The following is a 23,796-nucleotide window of genomic DNA, read 5'->3' as shown; positions in this document are numbered from 1 at the left end:
TGTACCAAATTAATAACAGCAATGCACTGTAGAAAATACACCATAGTTCTGTGCAGTGTAATGAAATTATAATTCAAGTGTACAGTCTGGAACCTGATCCCTAAAGGAGGGGGTGGGCCCTCAGGCAGTAGGACCCACCGGGGGTTTCCCCTGTACCCCTGTGGCCCAGTCCAACCCTGCCCGGTACATGCAGTGGATGGTGGTGGACTATGGATACAAAGCAGACAAACTAGAGAGACATATGTGTCCTACAAAACCTACATATCAATTGCTTGAAGTGACTGTGGCAAAAGGTCAAGAAGTCCTGGCCAAAGTAGCTTTTTAATTTGCTGTTAAAACATAAATAATTCAATGCAGTTTTGTCTGGGGTGGTTGCATTCTTCCAGATTGACCCATGCAAATATTTTATTCCACAATACATATTTATAATTAGATTGAATTGTTTATAATGTGCAGGTGTTCCACAGAGTTTTACTGGTCAGATGTAGTCGTTGTGTAGTATAACATACAAGTGCTCAGTACTGGTAATATACTGTAGATGGCCATACATTTGTTTTATACTAATAGAAGTATAAAGTGTTGGTAAAGTAGAATGAAAAATCGAATCAACGTTGTGGACCTGATGCTGAGTTGGATGGAAATCAGATGCATGTGCTCCCACATTGCTTTAATGGAATATAAGTGTATATTTACACATAAGCAAAGTTGTCCGTATTCCGCACCTGTCCTCTTTCTGTACTTTTTGTTTGCAACTCGTCACTCATTGTCATCACCATCATCAGGGCATACTTGTACCAGCCCCAAGCCCATAAGTAGGGGTGTGCGACCAATGCTGCTGCACAGAGTACATGGCTCTGTGGGTGGCACCATTGCTTCCCCAGAGCCCTTGTTTCTGGCTATCAGGGTGCCTGAAATGGCACCCTGCAGCCAGTATCACTGCGGCAGTGCCATCCAATGCATCCTTTGGACGCTCAGACCAGGCAATGTACCCTGCTGCCTGTAAGTACAGCCACTTGGACTTTCCCAAGAGTGGTATGGGCAGTGCTGCACTTCCCAATGTTGTTGGTCCCAACTGCTCCCCACAATGTCATGTGCTCAGTAGATGGGGGCGGCACAGGGACGGCACTGCACCAGCCTATACTAGTTGCAAAAATGGATGGGAGGTCGACAATGACAATGTCACTGTTGAGTATGTCGAATGGTAAGCGGCATGTTTAAAGTTATAACACCCGCAAGGGTAAAATGCTCTAAGTAGCATTACACCCCTGTTGGGATCCCGGTGCTGATATAGTGAGGTCAACATACTCACTGGTGACATCATGAGTGTTGACCTCCTGACCGTATAACACACCGGGGACCTGGTGTATCTACACTTATATACAGCAGAGTATGTGTGTATGTATATATATATATATATATATACACACGCAGAGTAGCTCACAATTCCATTGAAACACCTTCACTGAGCATCGCTTTTGTGAGAATGCCATGTTACAGCCAAGGTGCACCCTTCAGTCTTAAGTAGAGATGCAATTGAAACAGGTACAGAGCGCTACCGAAGCATGCAATGTGCAAAAACTAGCAAGATATGCTCCACAAACAGGCATGCGCTCAACTCTAATCAGGCCCTGAGGGCGATATAGTTATCAATGTGTTTAGCATAGAGTTTTTATTTTTGTTTCACTATTGTTTAAGCATATTGTATTAAGGCATAGTGTAATGCAATAGTGTAATGTGCAAATGGTTCTAGCCTCTGCTTTCATGATGTTCCAAGCATTCGCTAGTTACCCACTGACGATCACTACAGGTGCAATTTCAGAGTAGATGTTTAAAGCCTTTGGAAGAAGTTATGAATGGGATTGTCAGAAACTTACATATCTAAAATGAGTCTATGGAGTAGGTCAGGTTTCACTTTCATCTCTTTCTGCCAATATTCATACAGACAAAAATTTTCTACATAAATAAGCAACTCCAAATATTTCTATATACTTAAGTAAGAGAGAAATGTATTACACGGGTGAGTGCTATCACTTTATTGCTCTCCATGATAAGGCACAGACTGAAACAGGAAAGTTGCATTGGCATAAGCTTCATGGATTGTCCATGCGTTATAAGCTTATGCAGCAAGTTACTCTTACAAGGCCATAGCAGGAGATTATAGAGATTTTATGCCTAAAATCTTTAAGGATTTAACAGACCCAATCCAACATTAACTGCCCATGGTTTACATGAGGTTTTTTTTTAAACTTAAACAGACGTATTTCAATATCCCCATCACATATTGAGTTGTGCAAGTACTCTTATTACAGCTCATGTCTTTAAGTGCTTTAAATTAACTCTCTGCTGGCGTTAGACAGCCCTGTAAGGCGAGTGCCCTGCACAATCATCTACTGCATGGAATATATAAAATGAGATTTTGGGGGCTAAGGGGTCTATTTACTAAGCAGTGTTAGGAGACAGAGTGAAAAGTGATAAGGTGCCAGCCAATCAGCTCATAACTGTCATTTTTCAAACACAGCCTGTGAGATGGCAGTTAGGAACTGATTGGCTGGCACCTTATCACTTTTCACTCTGGGCCTGATTCAGAGCTGGACGCTATTTGCGGACGGTCGTTCCAAAAAAGGGGCTCGCTATTTAAATTGAGCGCTCGCTCTTTGCGGTTTGTTGACGCCTCTATGTCTGAGCGAGCGAGCGAACGAAAAATGCGCTCGCTATTTTGTAAAGATGCCCCTTTGCCGTTCGCAACACACGTCATCTCCGGTATTTATTAGATTAATCGGGTACATCGAAAGGCATCTGAACTGCTCGCAGTGCTTGTGGCAGGTTTTTCTTACCGCTATCACTGTGAGCAGTTCAGGCTAAAAGACAACCAAGTGACGTGGTCGATGACACTCCTTTACTAATTATGCACTCCCATTAAACGCCCTTTTGACCGTTTTTGACGCCTGCATTCGGATCTCCACTCCCCCGTTTTCAAGCACCTTCCCCAGTTACCACCCACAAACGGTACATTCTGTCAATCACATTAGCAGCCCCTCGCTGTTTTGCGAGCACACGATTTCCGACCGCAATGACTGGTTTGCGCATGCGCATTACGACCCATACGCATGCGCAGTTGTGCAAACATCGCTCAGAGCAAACGAATCAGGCCCTCTGTCTCCTAACACTGCTTAGTAAATAGACAACTAAGGGGTTTATTTATCAAGCAGTGAAAAACTTAGTGAAGTGGACCAGTGGAGAAGTTGCCCATGGCAACCAATCAGCTCCTACCTATTATTTTATAGACTGTACTTAATAAATGTTACTTCAAAGCTGATTGGTTGTCATGGGTAACTTCTCCACTGGTCCGCTTCACTAAGTTTTTCACTGCTTGATAAATAAACCCTTTAATCTGATTAAACCAGCAACCAGGAAAGATTTGAGCCAGAAAAATGTAACTGATAAAGTTCAACATAGTCCTTCACCTAGAAGATGGTTCTTTAGACGGAGCTATAAAAGCCTAATTATGTAAAACTTTGGATTCAATTAGCAACAGTGGCCCGATCTCGCCTTGGACTTGCCGATTTTTGAACACAGGCCTATGGGGCTGCAGACAAATATAAGATAGTCCAGAGCATATAGCTGAACTTACTTGCATCGCGAGTCACCTTGTGGCTAACTGAATTCCCCCCTTTGAGGTTCTCATTCTCATTTACAATCAACAAGATACTCCAAAAAGAGATTAGAGTTCTGGGTTATGACATTTATACTGCAGCACTTTGTAGCATTGCCACAGTCAATAGTTCTTAAAATATGACACAGGCTCGTGCTGACAGGGACTACGCCCTACCACCATGCCTCTTTCTGCTTTTTTGCTCCGATCAGCATGCTAAATGCTATAGGCATGGTACAACTAATACAAAGAGAATAGTGAAGCAGATTCCTGGCACTAATCATCCTGGTTCATGTATTAACTGGCCTCACAAGTTGAATTTTCATAGGCCAATTTGGCCCAGAATAGTCATGCACAGCCTCTCGTGATCACCATTAACAATAAAAGTCAGATCAGATTTTCATCAATCCTGTAAGAAAAAACATAAGATGATAACTACTACTGTGTTTTATAGCTATTGGCCAGCCACACTGATTTAGTCCTTCATGAGCTGGTACATGAAAGGAGAACAGATGAATTTTCCAATTTGCCCATACATATGTATGGCCAAGTATTCTTGGACTGAATGAAAACATGACGTTACATCAATCAGTGCAGACTGTGATCGGCACTTGAAGGCCAGCCTGAGTATGTCTTATTTCTAATACAAAATGGCCATGCCCTAAAACTTTTAACAGGTTATTGCCATATAGTCATGTTCCTCCTTATAAATTATCTACAGAAAAGTCTACTGTAAGATTAAAAGACCAAAAAAATATTAGCCCAACCCTCCCACCCACTTTGTTATATTTAAACAGGACCATAATAATCAAAATTATTACAAGGACGTAACATGTTTTCATATTTCCTGTTGCATTGTTTGTGTGTGCCGTTTATCATACATGCACGTATTCCAGCAGACATTGACCAAGACATGTTACATGTACTAATAAAGATGGTGAATCTTCAATTGGATGAACAAGTCTCCCAGATCTCATCTGGCTCGATCACTTTGAGCGACCATAATCCTTTGTGTAGTTTGGGTTTAAAACCCATTGACCCCATATTTAGCTGGTGAAGATCTGCAAAGCTCAACACAGCGTGAGGTGTAAGTCCAACATCCCTTCATTTCCTCTTCACATTAAGTTCAGGTTTCTTTGTGTGAGAGTTCCTTAATTTTTTAAAGCTACAAACCACAAGTCTTATAAAGGCAAATAGACTCTGGGCTAATGGTAACTGGAAGGTTTTCGTTTTAGCTCAGTGGGAAAGTAGCATATTTAAAATTCCATTACAAGGTGCAGAAATGTGGTTCCATGAATCCGGAGAAGATTCTTTCACAGTATGTCCACCAGGTGTATGTCTTTCATCCTGACCACAGGTCCAAGTGAAGGCGTGACAGCTGGGTGTATCGCTGTAGTGGTCAGGAGTCCATATAGTGATCCATGTGGTTGGTATATGCTCCAATTATTTATGCAATAGTTTAATACACCTTGGAATGTTGTACATGAGATTGGTACATCAGTGTGCAGAGTCTGTCCATGGTCTCTATGCACTTGACATGTGGACTGTCCCATGGCGTTGGGATATGTGGTAGGACTGTTGAGATTTGCGTGACTGAATGCTTACTTTTGTTTCTTCTGCTGTAAAAAAAGAAGAGAAGATTCTTTAAAATAATTAAATTTTTTCATTAAATGGCAACTATTTAAAAATGCAATTGTGTAAAGTGCAAATGGTCCTAGCCTCTGCTTTTTCGATGCTCCAAGCATTCGCTAGATACAGTAAAATGAATATAGTAACTATGTACTACTTACCTCTCTGGAGTCCCACATCGGTGCGGGGGTCCGGTGCTGAAAAAAAATGACTGGAAAATGACTGCCGTGGCCATTTTCCCGTCGTTTGTGCATGTCCAGTACAGGGAAAATGGCCGCCGCTGCCATTTCCCCAGTGACCTGCGCATACTCTATAGAGTCTGGGCGCACTCTAGTGCCCAGAGTCTATAACTCCGGCGCTGGACCGCAAACAGCTCAGTGCGTTGCCGGCTGCCGGACAGAGAGAAGGGGGCCCGTGTCAAGAGACTGCACACGGGCCCCCTCCTCTCTAGAAACGCCTCTGGTTGAGAAGTTACCCATAATAACCAATTAGCTACTAACTGTCATTTTATAGTATATGCTAGATAAATGATAGGTAGAAGCTGATTGGTTGGTAGGGTCAACTTCTCCACTTTATCTCGCTCTCAAATTTTGCTACATCTCCCCTTAAAGACTAAAAGCATCTTTGGTTCCCTTTGCATCTTCCTGTAGCTTCTAATATATGTTGGGGGTGATGTACTATCAAGCAGTGTAAAGTGTGGACAAGTAGAGAAGTTGCCCCTAGCAACCATTAACTTTGAGGTTGCATTTATCAAGTACATTCTATAAAACAGGAGGTAGAGGCTGACTGATACATCTCCCCTTTGTCTCATGAGTTTCTGACTCAGGTCTGTAAGTGGTGCTCACCTTCTCGTGCTGTCTGCATGCCTTTGAATGCTAGCGATGCAGTGATGTCACAGTTGTGAGGCGACAGTGGCGTACCCCCGGTGTGCTGCCATCCGTGTCCTGTCACATACCCTGTGGGCGCTGCTGTGCCATATGCCATATAAGGGGATACAGGTGCAGAAGTGGGGTACGGAGTCATGCCTGAAGCTGCCACAAAACTACCAACTGTCGGTAAACCACTGGCTGTCTACAAAGCAGAGAAAAAGTTATATTTTTACAAGCATGCTACTTTGTATTACCGTTTTATTGTTCTGACATTTAGCTTACAAATCACTGGGCACATTTATAAAAAAAACATATTATTCTAAAGTACATTTTTTTGAATAGTTGTCTCTACTGTACTGTACTGCTCATAGATAGGTTCATATTCCAGACAGCCATTTTGTTATATCAGATACTTTGCGCTATCATTGCAGATTTTTTGCTTAGATACATTCAAACTCATGGAATGTACGAATGAAAATTGCTGCTCACAACCTCTGGGTAGCCTTCCATTTTGTCACATCGTCATGCCAGCGGCTGTTTAGTCACCGGATCAGTACCGACAGCGGCAGCCCGACGGATCAAAATCCCGACTTCAGCAGGTAAGTACCTTAACCCTCTCTTCTCCCTACCCTAATCCTAACCCTCCCTTAGGGGTGCCTAACCCTAACATCCCCCCTAGTGCCTAACCCTAACCTCCCCCCTAGTGCCTAACCCTAACCTCCCCCCAGTGCCAAACCCTAACCTCCCCCCTAGTGCCTAACCCTAACCTCCCCCCTAGTGCCTAACCCTAACCTCCCCCCCTAGTGCCTAACCCTAACCTCCCCCCTAGTGCCTAACCCTAACCTCCCCCCAGTGCCTAACCCTAACCTCCCCCCCAGTGCCTAACCCTAACCTCCCCCCAGTGCCTAACCCTATACTCCCCCCTTAGTGCCTAACCCTAACATCCCCCCGATAGTGCCTAACCCTAACCTCACCCCAGTGCCTAACCCTAACCTCCCCCCCAGTGCCTAAACCTAACCTCCCCCCTAGTGCCTAAACCTAACCTCCCCCTTAGTGCCTAACCCTAACCTCCCCCCTTAGTGCCTAAACCTAACCTCCCCACCCCATACCCTAAACCTAACCCTCCCAGGAGTTGCCTAACCCTAACCCCCCTAGTTGTGCCTAACCCTAACCCCCCCTTTACCTACCCTAACCTTCCCAGGGGGGGTCCCTAACCCGAAGTCCCCCGAGGGTTCCTAAACCTAACCCTCCACCCCCCCCCCTTCCCGTGGCTAAATGCTAAGACACCCGGCTTACCTTCGTTCGGTATGCCGGGTGTCGGGATTTTGTAGTGCAACTAATGATAGGCATCAGGATTTTGACACCTATCTTTAGTCCCATGTCAGGATGTCAGTGTCAGGATATCGTCGGATGGGATAGCGCCCGCTGGTATCCTAACTGCATCCCCTTCTGCTTATGGCTTCTTACATTAAATCATTCATCAAACAAATTAACGTTTTAGTGGTATGGGGTGTATATGGTCACAACACTTCAGCTCCAATGTGAACCATAGAAAAGCCCACATTCTTCCCAAACTCCTTCTCATTAGGGCAACATTTGCTCCTGTGAAAAACCTGCCATTTTGCTGCTAAAAGCTGCGTACAGAGGCGTCAACCTAAATAACCACCAGAATATTGTAACTAAACCATAAATGAATAACAACTGCTCACAGTACTGTAGTTCTTCCCAGAATTCCATCTAAAAAACTTAAATATATAGAATGGTGTCCTCAAAACATGTTCTATATAATTATGCATATAGAAAATTAAATATGCACATATTATTATTTATTTTCTAATTTGCAAGACGTCTGAGTGCCGAAAAGTGTGTGGGGGGAAACACAAAACAGAATAAATGCAGACGTAAAACAAAATTGTAGGGATGACCCTGCTCATAACCGTGTCATCTGAAAATGTCTCTTCCGTTCACCCTAGAGGGACTACAAGTTCCAGAATAACTTCAATATGGATGTAAGTTTGACTAACTATTTGGTATTCTCCCCATGCAATTCTGTAGTGATTACACTACACTTCCTGGCGCTGGTTTTATATAGTAAATAATATTTTGAACACCACCAGCTGCAAGTAAAGGGTCTAGTTAGGACCCAAAAAATGGGAAAAATAAAAAGGTCTTTTATTTACTGCTCATAGTGGTATGTAAATAACATTTAATAATCAAATTGATACACAGATCTGGTGTCCGCTTGCTAATAATACACATGAGGCTTACACATATAAAACTAAAATAGTTTAATCAAATCTGGATAATAGACACCTATATTAAATACAATTCTATGATCACATTGGTATAAAAAGATGTAAATTCTGGTACAATAAATAGCCTGGTGAAATAGTGTATTTAACTTGTATGCATATAAAGCTAGTAAATTCTCACTCTTGGGATAAATGGATTAATGTTCCCAACTAAAATGCCACAATGTTGCAAATGAGTTGCAGAATAAAAGCAAAAATGTAGCAACAATATTGTTCTCACAAATCAGCCTGTGAATAATGCTCCGCAGCTGTGGGTAATCAACTGGCGTCCCAGTGATACTCACAGTGTCTCTGCCGATGAATAATGGGTTACCTCTATCCAATAGCCATACAGGTTTCCACCTGTGGATCTCAATTTACTGCAATGGACACGGCCCCACAAAGTATCCAAATCCCGGTACCTTCCTCCGTGTATAATACAATAATCAATGCTGCTGTGGTAACTGATCCTGTGGACCAAGGGAAATATCCGTGACAGGAGCGGGTAGCTGGTATCACTGGAGGAGGTGGACGCGGTAAGAAGCAGTTGCTGACAACCAGCGTACACGTAAACTGGAGGACAACGTCCTTCCAGAAGCAGGTAGCCGGTAATCGTGACTGAGATCAGCTGCGGTAGTAAGGCAGCAAGTGCCACTGGTGATCCTGCAATGTGTCCGGGCAGGATATGATGGCCCGCAGCAGTTAGGAAATGGTAGAATCAGCAGCGTCAGTATGAATCATGTTAGCCCAGGCTGGATAGGGTGGCCGGATCGAAATAACCGGCAACAGGCTGATCTGGAGTGAGGCATGAAGCGTGATAGGAGGACAAGGGTCAACGCGTTTAGGGCCTGACTCAGAGCTGAACGCTCTGACCAGAGCGCTCGCTCTGAATCAGGGCCCTCCTCCCTGAAAATGGAGCGTCCTCTTGGACGCTCGCATAGCTGTGGGTGACCACCCACAGCATATGCGAGCGTCCATGATGATGCCATCGGGCTTGCGACGGAGACCCTGCGGTAGGGTCTCGCTGCCGCAAACCCAGGAGTGATTTTGGCTCTATCAGAGCCAAAATCACTCCCACTGACATCACTAGTGATGTCAGTGGGGCCGGCTCCAGACGGTAGGCATTTCCATGGGAAAGCCTCCGTCTGGCAGGCACGCCCCCGGCACGCCTGCATCGACATCGACAGCACGCCCCCTTTGGTGCGAGACCCGGAGCGACAGCTTGGCTGTCGCAGTCCGGGTCTAGTACATGCGCACGACGGAGCTCCCTCCGTCGTGCGCATGCGCAGTGGGGGAACATCGACCCGTTTGCGAGCGTCCTTTGCTCGCAAACGGGTGTGAATGACCCCCATTGTCCCGTCGATTACCGACACTTTCTCAAGACTGGAGACTCAAGTCCATACTGTCTCCTTATATTCCTCCCAAATCACCTTAATTGACTGTTTAATATATTGCACCTGAGTCCATTCTATTGTGCATTAGCACTCTAGTTAGAATACTACCATCTCATGAACACATCTATATTTGTAATCACATTAAAATGTTTATAATAAACTAATATTCATTAATAATATACAAACAAAATATATCAAAAAATGAAAATGAATCTAAGCCAAGTAACTAATATAAATTCTAAATATAAATAATAATGCATATAATTCTAAATAATAATTATATCCAATTTAAATTACAATAAAAATACATTGACACTACAGTAAGCCTCCTGATAATATATATATACAGTCAGGTGCATAAATATTGGGACATTGACAGAATTTTCATATTTTGGCCTCTATTTAAAACCACAATGGCTTTGAAATGAAACAAACAAGATGTGCTTTAACTGCAGACTTTCACATTTAATTTGAGGGTAATTACATCTAAATCAGGTGAACGGTGTAGGAATTACAACGGTTTCTATATGTGCCTCCCACTTTTTATAGGGCGTCAAAAGTAATGGGACAAACTGAACAATCCTAAATCTAACTTTCACTTTTTAATACTTTGTTGCAAATCCTTTGCAGGCAATTACAGCCTGAAGTCTGGAATGCATAGACATCACCAGACGCTGGGTTTCATCCCTGGTGATGCTGTGCCAGGCCTCTACTGCAAATGTCTTCAGTTCCTGCTTGTTCTTGGGGCATTTTCCCTTCAGTTTTGTCTTCATCAAGTGAAATGCATGCTCAATCGGATTCAGGTCAGGGGATTTACTTGGCTATTGCATAACATTCCACTTTTTAGCCTTATAAAACTCTGTGGTTGCTTTTGCAGTATGCTTCGGTTCATTGTCCATCTGCACTGTGAAGCGCCGTCCAATGAGTTCTGAAGCATTTGACTGAATATGAGCATATAATATTGCCTGAAACACTTCAGAATTCATTCTGCTGCTTTTGTCAGCAGTCACATCATCAATAAATACAAGGGAACCAGTTCCATTGGCAGCCATACATGCCCACGCCATGACACTACCACCACCATGCTTCATTGATGAGGTGGTATGTTTTGGATCATGAGCAGTTCCTTTCTTTCTCCATACTCTTCTCGTCCCATCACTCTGGTACAAGTTGATCTTTGTCTCATCTGTCCATAGGATGTTGTTCCAGAACTGTAATGGCTTTTTTGATGTTGTTTGGCAAACTCTAATCTGGTCTTCTTGTTTTTGTGGCTCACCAATGGTTTACATCTTGTGGTGAACCCTCTATATTCACTTTTGTGAAGTCTTCGCTTGATTGTTGACTTTGACACATAAACACCTACCTCCTGGAGAGTGTTCTTGATTTGGCCAACTATTGTGAAGGGGTTTTTCTTCACCAGGGAAATAATTCTTCTGTCATCCACCACAGTTGTTTTCCGTGGTCTTCCAGGTCTTTTGGTGTTGCTGAGCTCTCCGGTGCGTTCTTTCTTTTTAAGAATGTTATAAACAGTTGATTTGGCCACACCTAATGTTTTTGCTATCTCTCTGATGGGTTTGTTTTGATTTTTCAGCCTAATGATGGCTTGCTTCACTGATAGTGACAGCTCTTTGGATCTCATATTGAGAGTCGACAACAACTGATTCTAAATGCAAATGTCACACCTAGAATCAACTCCAGACCTTTTACCTGCTTAATTGATAATGAAATAACGAGGGAATAGCCCACACCTGTCCATGAAATAGCTTTTGAGTTGATAGTCCCATTACTTTTGGCCCCTTAAAAAGTGGGAGGCACATACAGAAACCGTTGTAATTCCTACACCGTTCACCTGATTTGGATGTAGTTACCCTCAAATTAAATCTGAAAGTCTGCAGTTAAAGCACATCTTGTTTGTTTCATTTCAAAGCCATTGTGATGGTGAATAGAGGCCAAAATATGAAATCAATGTCCCAATATTTATGCACCTGACTGTAGATAAAGATAAAACTAAAAAATGATGAAAAATGATTATACAAATACATATTTATATATAGATAATGAAATGAACATATGGATGTATATAGATTAACTATTATAACCTCCTGATACTTTGCAAAAATGGAAGGGTTTGTATATTCACCCCATATTAATCATATTACTCATGTATAGATCATTTATTTCATTCAAATAAATGAGTTTAGCAATAACTCAGCAATACCCCAAGTATATGCACATGTATAAAATATACATATATAATTAATAATGAACAAACATAAAAACATATGAAAAAAATATATATAAAGAAACATATATAAAACATAAAAATGCATGTAAATATAAATAGTCTCTAATGGAGCATCTACACCCTATATAAATAGTTGAACACAGAATGGAAAATAGAACTGGATATCTAGATATCCCCTATTTCCTATAGTAGAATAATCCGAGAGGGGTTGATATAATTGAACCCTAACACTATGATCTACTACAATGTCCATGTTCCCTACAATATGTAGGAAGAACAACACAAACTATTAAATGTAGATTTAGAGAACATAGACAAAATATCATCAATAAGGTACTCACACAGTGTGTCACGACATTTTTTCCATCATCACAACAGTGACCCTTCAGGTCTATCTGTTGTGGGAGTGGAACACTTTGGGTATACCAGAGGGGAGGAAATAGGTTTCGTCAATTGTGTACAGGAGGCTTACTGTAGTGTCAAAGTATTTTTATTGTAATTTAAATTGGATATAATTATTATGTAGAATTATATACATTATTATTTATATTTAGAATTTATATTAGTTACTTGGCTTAGATTCATTTTCATTTTTTGATATATTTTCAGTTTGTATATTATTAATGAATATTAGTTTATTATAAACATTTTAATGTGATTACAAATATAGATGTGTTCATGAGATGGTAGTATTCTAACTAGAGTGCTAATGCACAATAGAATGGACTCAGGTGCAATATATTAAACAGTCAATTAAGGTGATTTGGGAGGAATATAAGGAGACCGTATGGACTTGAGTCTCCAGTCTTGAGAAAGTGTCGGTAATCGACGGGACTAAATGCGTAGACCCTTGTCCTCCTATCACGCTTCATGCCTCACTCCAGATCAGCCTGTTGCCGGTTATTCGATACGGCCACCCGATCCAGCCTGGGCTAACATTATTCATACTGACGCTGCTGATTCTACCAGTTCCCAACTGCTGCGGGCAATCATATCCTGCCCGGACACATTGCAGGATCACCAGTGGCACTTGCTGCCTTACTACCGCAGCTGATTTCAGCCACGATTACTGGCTACCTGCTTCTGGACGGACGTTGTCCTCCAGTTTACGTGTACACTGGTTGTCAGCAACTGCTTATTACCGCGTCCACCTCCTCCAGTGATACCAGCTACCCGCTCCTGTCACGGATATTTCCCTTGGTCCACAGGATCAGTTACCACAGCAGCATTGATTATTGTATATACACGGAGGAAGGTATCGGGATTTGGATACTTTGTGGGGCCGTGTCCATTGCAGTAAATTGAGATCCACAGGTGGAAACCTGTATGGCTATTGGATCGAGGTAACCCATTATTCATCGGCAGAGACACTGTGAGTATCACTGGGACACCAGTTGATTACCCACAGCTGCGGAGCATTATTCATAAGGCTGATTTGTGAGAACAATATTGTTGCTACATTTTTGCTTTTATTCTGCAACTCATTTGCTTTTTACCACAGCAACATTGTGGCATTTTAGTTGGGAACATTAATCTATTTATCCCAAGAGTGAGAATTTACTAGCTTTATATGCATACAAGTTAAATACACTATTTCACCAGGTTATTTATTGTACCAGAATTTGCATTCTTTTTATACCATTGTGATCATAGAATTGTATTTAATGTAGGTGTCTATTATCCAGATTTGATTAAACTATTTTAGTTTTATATGTGTAAGCCTCATGTGTATTATTAGCAAGCAAACACCAGATCTGTGTATCAATTTGATTATTAAAAGTTATTTACATACCACTATGCGCAGTAAATAAAAGACCTTTTTATTCTCCCCATGCACAATATAATCCATGGGTATATACAGTATACATTTTAAATGTATTTCTTTCCTAAAAAGTTAATGCAAGAATATCCAGCACTTTATAGTAGCCTCAGCAATATACTGTACCAGTCTGCTTAGTTTAGTCAGCTAGAAGCCACTTTTTTATTTAGATATGGGATGTTTTCTTATGTATTTTGGGGTATATTAAATGTATGGTTAATATTTAACCTGGTACGGATTTTGCATTCTCCCAATTGTGAACATTTGAATCCTGATGTGGCAAATAGTCTAACATTACAGATTGGTTAGACTAGCATAAACTATGTTCTGTATTGAGGTTAGATGAACGGTGGTGTATGTTTTGTGATTTGCTTTAAGGCAGACATATCGCAGTGACGTTTTCCAGGCCACATGTCCCTCTTCATATTTGTGTACCTTAACCTTTTAAGGTTTTCACTTAAATATAACCCCTGCTCTTATAAACACTATACAAAATGTAGTGTATAAAGACACAAACATAGTATGCAATATCATCAAGAACGGTATAAAGAAAAATGATAACCCCTTATGTAATATAGGAGCTAATTTTATATTGTCCCTGTATCCCTTGTCCCTTTATCTCCTCTTACCACCTCAGCCCTCATTATATTATGGCACTCATGTCAGTCAGCAATGACTATCCTGAGTGACTGTCACCCTTCATCTCATCTAAGTGATTTAAGGATTTGTGCTATTCGCTGGTATGAGAAGGTGTTCTTGGGATGAACAAAACACAGTTTAAGGGTCTCAATGTCTTTTATATGAGTGTAAATCACTTAGCTGGAGATACTAATTCACAGCTTATTGACTAGCGGTCTAAATTTCCATCCTGAGGAACCCAAACACAAAGGCAATGTTTGCAAAGTAGCTTTGACCTTAAGATTTCACACAAAGAATCCTTTAAACCTGAGCCACCAAGATCTACTCATTCTGTTTGTTTAAACATCATCTTGAATGATTTTAAGTAAACAGGAGGACATTTAGAGAGCCCCAAAATCTCCTCTTTAGAGGCAGGTGAATTAACTTTTCAATGCAAGTACAACTGCTGCCTTCTCCAGTTTCAGGAAGATAGACAAGCTATTTGTTGGGGCATTAAAGGCTATGTTATTTTGTTTGATCAACAAGGAAATATATTTCTAGGACGTAATCTGTCTTATGCTTTTTCCTCCATATTATTATTATTATGATTAATATTACTACTACTACATGTTAATGACACATTGCATTTTGCTCCCTTTCTAAACCTAACCACATTAAGGTTCCATGTAGTAGTTATCTATTCATGACTTTGAAAGCATGTGAAGTTTAGTCAAGGCACGAGGCCGGCTATTTTGTAAGAGATGGGTGAATTAGCTTAGCATGCAAGTGATGACCCATGCTGATATGAAAGTAACAAGTTACTGTTATTACAGTTACTAATAGATCCATTTTGCAGTGGATCTATTAGCAAAATACAACGTACAACGTATAAACGTTTGTCTGCAGCTCTAACTAATAGGCGGAATGCCACAAAATGTAGTAAGTCTACTATTCCAGGCATAGGGAGAAGGATTTAGAGAAATAAAATAGTTCTAAGATCTGCTGATAGGGAAAAATATGGCAAATAAGGTAAAATGCATGAATAGGTAGCAAATTGATAACTACGAGAAATCTCATGTTAAATGTAACATTTTTAGGTTTCCTCTTTGTAAAAACTGAAAAAGAAATTGAACTTTTAATCAAAAAAGTGTGAACTGCAGTCTTTCATTGGAGAACTAAAGATACATTTCAGGGTATTTTTGTTGGTTACTGTAAATATTTAAACCTACTGTACCCATGGTAATAAAAATGTAAAAAAATTAAATGTTTTTATTGAAGTTATCAGAAGTAATGCAATACATAGATACATGTATCACAAATGTACATTATACAGTATTCATAATCTCAAGGCAGCATTAAAATGAACAGAACATTACAGCTTAAAATAATACACATATCAACAATAGTCAAATACAAAAATTATAACTTGGTCCATTAATTCCAGTCAATAATCAAGCATATAACTTCAGCTTGTGGTATTGAGAGAGAGACTTCACTAGCTTTACTTCAATCCAGAATTTCTTAATGACCCTACAGCCCCATAGGCAGTGATATAAAGATGCCTCCAATTGGGTACATTTGGGACACGCAGAGGAGGTTGCGATACTGATTAGGTGACTATGCTTGGGAGAAAGATAACCCCTATAAAACAGTCTGTAGAACATCTCTCTATAGGTCGTAGCAGTGATTGTTCGAAGGGAAAATTGTAGAGTGCACAAAATATTAGCTTCCGTTAGATTCGGAAAGCAGGTCTGCCACTTAGTAATGCCCATGGTGATTGTTCCCGTAAAATAAGGAAGTCTTAATTTGTGATAAAAGAGAGCTATAGCCCGATATGTATAGTCAGCGGACAAGAAAGCAGTATCCAACTCATTATCCGAATCCAAGGGAGACAAAAAAAGACAAAACCCTACTGGTATAGTGTTTTGCCTGTAAAAAGGCCAAGTCACAAGATTGAAGAAAATCATATTGTGTGTGTGCCTGCTCAAACGTTAAGGGGCGCTTAAGGGATGAATTGGTGAAATGTCTAGCTGTGTGGAGGCCCTGAGAGTCCCACCTTCGTGTGCAGCAGACCAGTTCTGAAAGTCATTGTTACCCAGCAGAGGGGGATGTAATGAATAAGAAGCATGAATCCTAAATTTATTACATACCGAATGCCATGTTGACCATGTTGACATCATGAGTGGGTTATCAAGCAAAGGCGGTGGTATATCATGCTTAGGCATGTGTTAAAAGCAGACTAAAGTCCAAACAAGAATGGAATTGTTTCTCTAAGGTATAATTAACAAAATGATTTCTATGTAAGATCCAAACCTTAATGTACCTACAGATTGCAGCCTGATTATAAAGGAGAGTATGGGGAAAATTAATTCCCCCCCTTCTCCTTGGTGCATTCAAGAATTTTCAAATTGAGTTTTGTTTTTTTGTTATTCTAAATAAACTTCTGGAATGTGGCATATATCTTTATAATATCAGTTAAAGTGAGAAGTATCGGGAGGACCTGCAGAGGGTATAGTAGCTTAGGAAACATCATTTGTATTAGGTAGGCCCTTCCCAAGTATAAAAGCTGAATGTGTTGCCAACTCTCCATTTCAGCAAAAATCTGATTTATTATGGAGGTGACATATAAAGAGTATAAATTGTGAATATTTTGGGGTATTTGTATGGCCCAGTAAGGTATACTGGACCACTGCAGTCCACCCAAATTGTCCTATTACCCAAGACTAATGCTATAGATTTGGTAAAGTTTATTGTGAACCCAGCAATATGGCCAAATTGTTTAAATTTTTCAAATAAGGGGGTCAAACTAATTTCCGGGTTTAATATAAAATGCAGAAGGTCGTCTGCAAAAGCTAAAAGTTTTAATTTGTATTCTCCAATGAAAGCGCCACACAACAACGACCAATTCTGAAGAGTACAGATTAGCGGGTCAAGTGCAAGATCAAATAAATGAGGTGAAAGCGGACACCCCTGTCTCGTACCTCCGAACATGTGTATGGTGTTACCTGAAGGCTATTGACAAGTAACTTAGTATGTGGATTCAAATAAAGGTATTTGATCTCGTTAATAAATAATGTTCCAAATGCCCTGGAATCCAAGACTAAGAATAAATAGTCCCAAAGAATTTTGTCAAAGGCCTTCTCAGCATCCAGGCTCAATAGGATAGTGGAAGACCTCTGATGCGCCGGGGAGGAGGCCAAGACTGCAATCGCCAAGCAAATGCCCAATACAATATTCTTTCATGAACCCAAGTTGATGTGAGGTACTGTAAGGAGCATTGGCTTCATATTATGCAATCTAATAGATATAATTTTTGCCAAGATTTTATAATCTTGGTTGAGCAAAGTGATGGGTCTATAAGAATACAACAAGGAGGTATTCCTATCTGGTTTTGGTATCAAAATTGTCATTGACTATCCTTCATTTAATGAGGCAATGTTGTCCGAGTACATTTGTCTGATGGTAAAATTTAAGGTCAGTTATATATTTTATCCTAAACATACTGTATATCCCTTTCTTATTTATTTATTTATTAACAGTTTCTTATATAGCGCAGCATATTCCGTTGCGCTTTACAATAATGTAAAATCAAAAGCATAATCTATTCCAATATGTAATAAATTAAAAATAAATATATTCTATATGTCCATTAAAAAAAACAATATCCTATTTGCTTGGGGATAACAAGAAATTAAATTGTAATTGCCATTAAATCAAATGCCAACTGTTATAATTTTGTTGACTGTAAGTTGTCATGCTGATGTATTATGTTACTTCTAACAAAATAAATGAATACAATGCATAACTTAATAATAAATTTGTAGTTTACCCATGGAATCAAATAGTTCCGCAACATTTTAGCAACTTGTGTAGGAGCTGAGACTACATTTACATAATTCACTCAGTGACAGCACGGTAAATGGATTCAAGTTTTGCTGCTGAAATAATAGATGAGCGGTGATAAACACATAGAGGTAATCCACAGATCTAGTCCTAGTCCTTTATCTTAGATACAGTAGACACAGAATGATAATACATACAAATGTATCTTATTATACAGTGGTAAGTCCCAAACTGACAGGATGTTATCCAGCAGTGCTTGATAAATGCTAGCAAGGAATAGTACTTTTTGTTTCAATTAACCCTCAGTGCCATCTTTATTTTGCCATCATTTCCAAGAATTTCCCTAAAATTAAATATCATCATCTAATATGTAATCGTCCCCTAATTCTCACTCCCTTGATGAATACTTAGTTGAACAATCTCTGGCAGCTTTAAGGGTTTTTTTTGTAAGTCTCTACTAAATTTGAATGCCTACTAGGAACAGTACGTAATTGCACATTACTACTGTATCAAGTTATTTGGGAATCTGTAATGTAAAGCAGGGTTGATGTCTTGTTAGTTATTGTAAAGATGAACAAGGTTAGGATTTTGGGCTACTCCAGGATAATAATAATAATAATAATCATCATAATAAATATAATAATAAATTATTATTTTATTTATATCACACTTTTCTCCAATAGGACTCAATGCTCTTTACGGATATCATGAACATAATACATAGGTTGAGATTTGCATAAAATAAAGAAACCATGAAAATAATACATAAGTGAGGTAGCCATTTTGGGTCATCAGTTCATCCTCCCCATGAAAGATCCAGGTGAGGCAGCCATCTCTGGCACACTACATAGAATACAATGTGCAAGATAAGCAATATATGGAAATAAGACATACAAGGGAAAAATTAAAAGCAGCTAACAGGATACCCACTGCATAAATAGTTCCACATGTTGTTCATTCTGCCCTTGAAAGTATCAGAGGAGGCAGCCACCCAAGTCGCACTGTATAGAATACAGTTAGCAAGATGAGCAATTCAGAGAAATGTAGCATGCAGTGAAGAATTACAGAATATATATATAGTGTAGCAGTTGGATTCAGAAGCATAAGCATCTACCCAGTTGCACGGTTTTGGTTCAATAAATTGACCACCAGATGGTCTGACATAAACTACAGGTACCGTTTTTTAGACATCAAGTATGAGGTTTTACAGTTTGTGATCCAAAGAATTGCCTAAATTTTGGGTATACATTAAGTACATGTGTATACATCAATATTGAGATCTACCCCTGAAGAAGTCTCATAAAGAGATGAAACGCGTAGGATTTTAATGAAAGGTGGACACTACATTTAAACATCTGCTGATCGAAAGGTGTATGATATCCCTTTCCTAAGATTGGAAGGCTGTGCATTACCAAATTGTGTAAGATTGTCCATCTAGCATACTGTTAAATTTTAATAAAGAATTATTTTACTTTCTATTTTCCTAATTCTTACTAATGTTGGCCTTGGGCCTGTGTTTGGGTGTCTTGGTACGAGGGTATCTTTTTTAGAACCTCGAGGAGGACTTAATGCGAACTCATAGTTTGGACTAATTGATCAAAATTGAGAACGAGTAGGAATAACGGTGAAGTTGTCTCTTCAAAAGAAAAAGAAGACGTATAAGCCTTTGGAGAGATTGCATTGTGTTTTACAAATTTTAAAATAAATTGTGTTGCAATTTAGTGCCCCATCAGTAATCCATTTGTATATATATATATATATATATATATATATATATATATATATATATAGCGGGTAAAATAAGTATTGTACACATCATCATTTTTCTCAGTAATTGTATTTGTAATGGGGCTATTGTAATGAAATTGTCACCAAATGTCAGCAACAACCCATGCAATCCCCACATGCACGGAAGTCAAACCATAGATGTCCATAAATTAAGTTATGTATAATAATGTGAAATGACACTGCTATTACTAAGGGGCATAGCACCACTAACCTCTGGGGCATGCACCATCCTGCCTGGCACACTACAATGCTCAGCAATACCTTACACTCCAGGCTGCTCCAGCATTGTTATTGTACCTGACTACTCTGTGTTTCTATGCCACATTGTTGTTCTACATGATTAAATAACCTGAAACCTGGTTAAGCTGTGCCATGTGTGGATGAACCGACACCAGCACCTCTGCTGCACAGCTCACTTAACACCCATGGTCCAGTCGGCCTGATTCAGAGCCAGACGCTCTGACCAGAGCGCGCGCTCTGAATCAGGGCCCTCCTACCTAAAAATGGAGCGGTTTCCTGGCCGCTCACATAGCTGTGGGTGGCCCCCCACAGCTTATGCGAGCGGCCAAAATGATGGTCGCGATGGTCAAGACCATTGCGACCATCGGGCTTGCGACGAGACACTGTGGTAGGGTCTCGCTGCCGCAAGCCCAGGAGTGCTTTTGGCGCTATCAGAGCCAAAAGCACTCCCACTGACATCACTAGTGATGTCAGTGGGGCCGGCTCCAGACGGAAGGCGTTCCCATGGGAACGCCTCCGTCTGGGCAGCAACGCCCCCGGCACGCCCACCAAAGGGGGCGTGCTGTTAATCACCATCGACAGCACGCCCCCTTTGGTGCGAGACCCACAGCGACAGCTTGGCTGTCGCTATGCGGGTCTCGCTCATGCGCACGACGGAGCTCCCTCCGTCGTGCGCATGCGCATTAGAGCACCATCGACCCGATTGCGAGCGTCCTACACTCGCGAGTGGGTCTGAATTAGGCCTTGTGTACGGTCTGTGTTTATATGCATATATTTATATCATACCATCTATCAAGTTATGGACCCCAGTGTCCTTCCCTAGTTACTATGCCAATAAGTCACATGCCCAGATGCTCTTTGCTATTCTCTGTTAATAGGACTAATACTGATGTGAAAACCTACAGCTCTCAGGCATAACCACATAGGTGGTACGTTCCCATTATCTGGTCTAACAGCCTCTCAAACTCTTCTTATCAATCTGATGTTGATAACTCCAACTTTCAACATAACTGCATTTTTTATATTGCTTTATTGTTACACATGGTCACTCCATCTAAATATGGTGTTATTTTAATTAGAGATTTGCGGTTCGGTTCTCCAGAAATCTGAATTCACCCAAATTTCATGAATCTGGGTAAATCAGAGTCACGGTTCTAATCTCCTGAGGAGATCCGTGTAAATCCGGGTCACGGTTCTGATCTTTTTGCATTTCAGAATTTGGATTTTAAATCCGTATTTCTGGTTTTGGATTGCATAAATTACATGATTTTAGCTGTTTTTAAAACTTTTTATCTATTTTTTATTTTAAAAATTCCAGATCCAAAACCAAAATACTTGAGGGTGGTTTGCAAAACTAAATCCAGATCCAAAACCTTGAAGGAGATACAGATCCTAAACCAAAACATGGGGGGTAGGCACACATCCCTAATTTTAGAGGCAAATTAAAGCATTTTTCAATACATTTTAATAAACAAAATATAAAAAGATTTATCGCGGCAGCTACACTCTCTTATTGTGTTTTCAATTTTAATTTCACTGTGTCTCAAGGGTAAATTAGTTTCTTTTAATACTCAGATCTTAAATTCAGTTATCGCTGTAATTTGCTAAGAAAATGTCACTGACGCTTACTGGCAGACAGTATAGTGGACTGCAAGCCCGGACTTGGGATTCATGTTCCAATTTCAATTAAATTTTTTTTTTAATAAAGGCAAATTGTAAAATAATACTGGAGACAGCCTTGCGCAAATAATGTCATCTATTAGAGACTCTGTTTCTCCCAATCCTTTTCTGCCCTTCCTGCATGCTGACAGACAGAGCAGAGCCCAGAGTCAGCTTCTGTGATCAGCCTGTGTGTCTAACAGACCACAGGCTGATCACAGAGATAATAAACAGTTATAATGGAAAATAAATAAAATAAAACTTACCTGCACCCAGGGATCAGTGAGCTCCTTCTGTGACCTAGTCAGCTGAGGTGCAATGTAAACCCAGGCTTGCATCTCCGCTGACCAGGTCACAGAAGGAGCTCCCCGATCCTTGGGTACAGGTAAGATTTTTTTCATTCATTTATATTCTGATGGGAAAGGGTTGATTTGGTTTTGGCAAAACCACCCTCAAGTGTTTTGATTCGGTTCTGGATTTCTTTAAAATTAATAAAAACTGTTAAAATTATGTATTTTGGACTTGTTTACATGCAACCCAAAACTGAGATTCAGTTATTAAATCCGAGTTCTGAACTTACGGCATAACCGAGCCCGGGACTCTGTTCAACTCGTAACCCCAAAAGTGACCCGAGCCGGGGCTCAGGCTGACTCAGAACCCCTAAATTCAGGTGTGTTCGTTTTTTAGGAAAAAAAACAAACAACCATCTCTAGTTTTACCTAACGCCCCATTTCTAATTAGGGGCCCAATAGGACCATCTAATATATAGCAAACATCAAAAAATAAAAGTTCAGAGTTTGCTTGCGGGAACCAGTGCCATCTATCCCGCTCCTTCATATGGGAAGGAGGCCCGGTGATGTGAAAAAAGATCCCAGAGGATAACCCCGCTGCCTCCTCACAGCAAGAATGGCGGCCATGAGCATGTGTGCCTTCAGGTCATGCGCGCGTAACAAAATGGCTCTAGAATGGAAAGTAATACTGCTACTTCGGTAGCAGTGTTACTGATTGTATGGACAACTGCTTTTTGGAGCAACTGTCCCCGGTACTTAAGTATCCACCACTGCAACTTGCAGCAAGTTAAATATTTAATTATTGCAGCCTTCCAGCTCCCAATGATGAATAGGCAACTTTGTGTCATAATATCACAATGTGAAAGCAGTCTGAATACACAATATGGGCTAGTAAACATTCTGCCAAGCATCACATAAAGTCATACCTGCCGACATTCAGCTGCAAACAGTGGGGGGCGTGGCCGGGCAATGGGTCCGTGTTGGGGGTAGGGCCAGGGGCGATTGCGTCATCATGGCCCCGCCCCCTCGTCACAATGCCGAAAATAAAGGCGTTGTGAAGCAGGGGGCTGAGTTACGATGACGTGATTCAGTTCGAATCGCGTCATCTGGCCCCCCCGCAGGGGGGGTTTCTAGTAGGTAGTCGTGGGGGCAGGCAGCAGCTGGGAGGCTGTCCTGCCTTTCTGGGGGGTCGGGAGCGGCACCCGATATTCGGGAGGCTGCCGACCAAATCGGGAGGGTAGGCAAGCCTGCATAAAGTAGATGTTAGACAGAAATAAAGTACAACAATAAGCAATACTCACATGATATACCGGGTATGATGAGCATGAGCCACACAGTATATATATATATATATATATATATATATATATAAATCAATAGAAGAAAACAGCGCCAAATTTGTCCACTCTGTTTAACGTGAAATACCTTTCACAAGTGTGTGTTTTTTGTTTTTTTATAT

At 40.6% G+C, this 23,796-nt stretch overlaps 1 protein-coding gene across 1 annotated transcript in view; it reads right to left on the bottom strand.

Annotated features, from left to right (window-relative positions):
• Positions 1–4,432: 4,432 nt before the first annotated feature.
• PAX9 (paired box 9) overlaps positions 4,433–23,796 on the bottom strand; it is a 56,455-nt gene continuing 37,091 nt past the window's right edge. Inside the window, exons 4-5 of the mRNA XM_088471284.1 lie at positions 6,127–6,352; positions 4,433–5,271 (exon numbers count right to left, since the gene is read on the bottom strand). Of these exons, the coding sequence (XP_088327410.1) occupies positions 5,177–5,271; positions 6,127–6,352 (321 nt within the window). The 3' untranslated portion in view covers positions 4,433–5,176. The remainder of the gene's footprint in view (positions 5,272–6,126; positions 6,353–23,796) is intronic.

The sequence above is a fragment of the Taudactylus pleione genome, unplaced genomic scaffold (genome assembly GCF_031769625.1).
Source record: "Taudactylus pleione unplaced genomic scaffold, aTauple2 ptg000113l, whole genome shotgun sequence".
Lineage (NCBI taxonomy): Eukaryota > Metazoa > Chordata > Amphibia > Anura > Myobatrachidae > Taudactylus > Taudactylus pleione.
The sequence above is the reverse complement of the archived record's forward strand: the minus strand, read 5'-3'. Positions and strand labels throughout refer to the sequence as shown.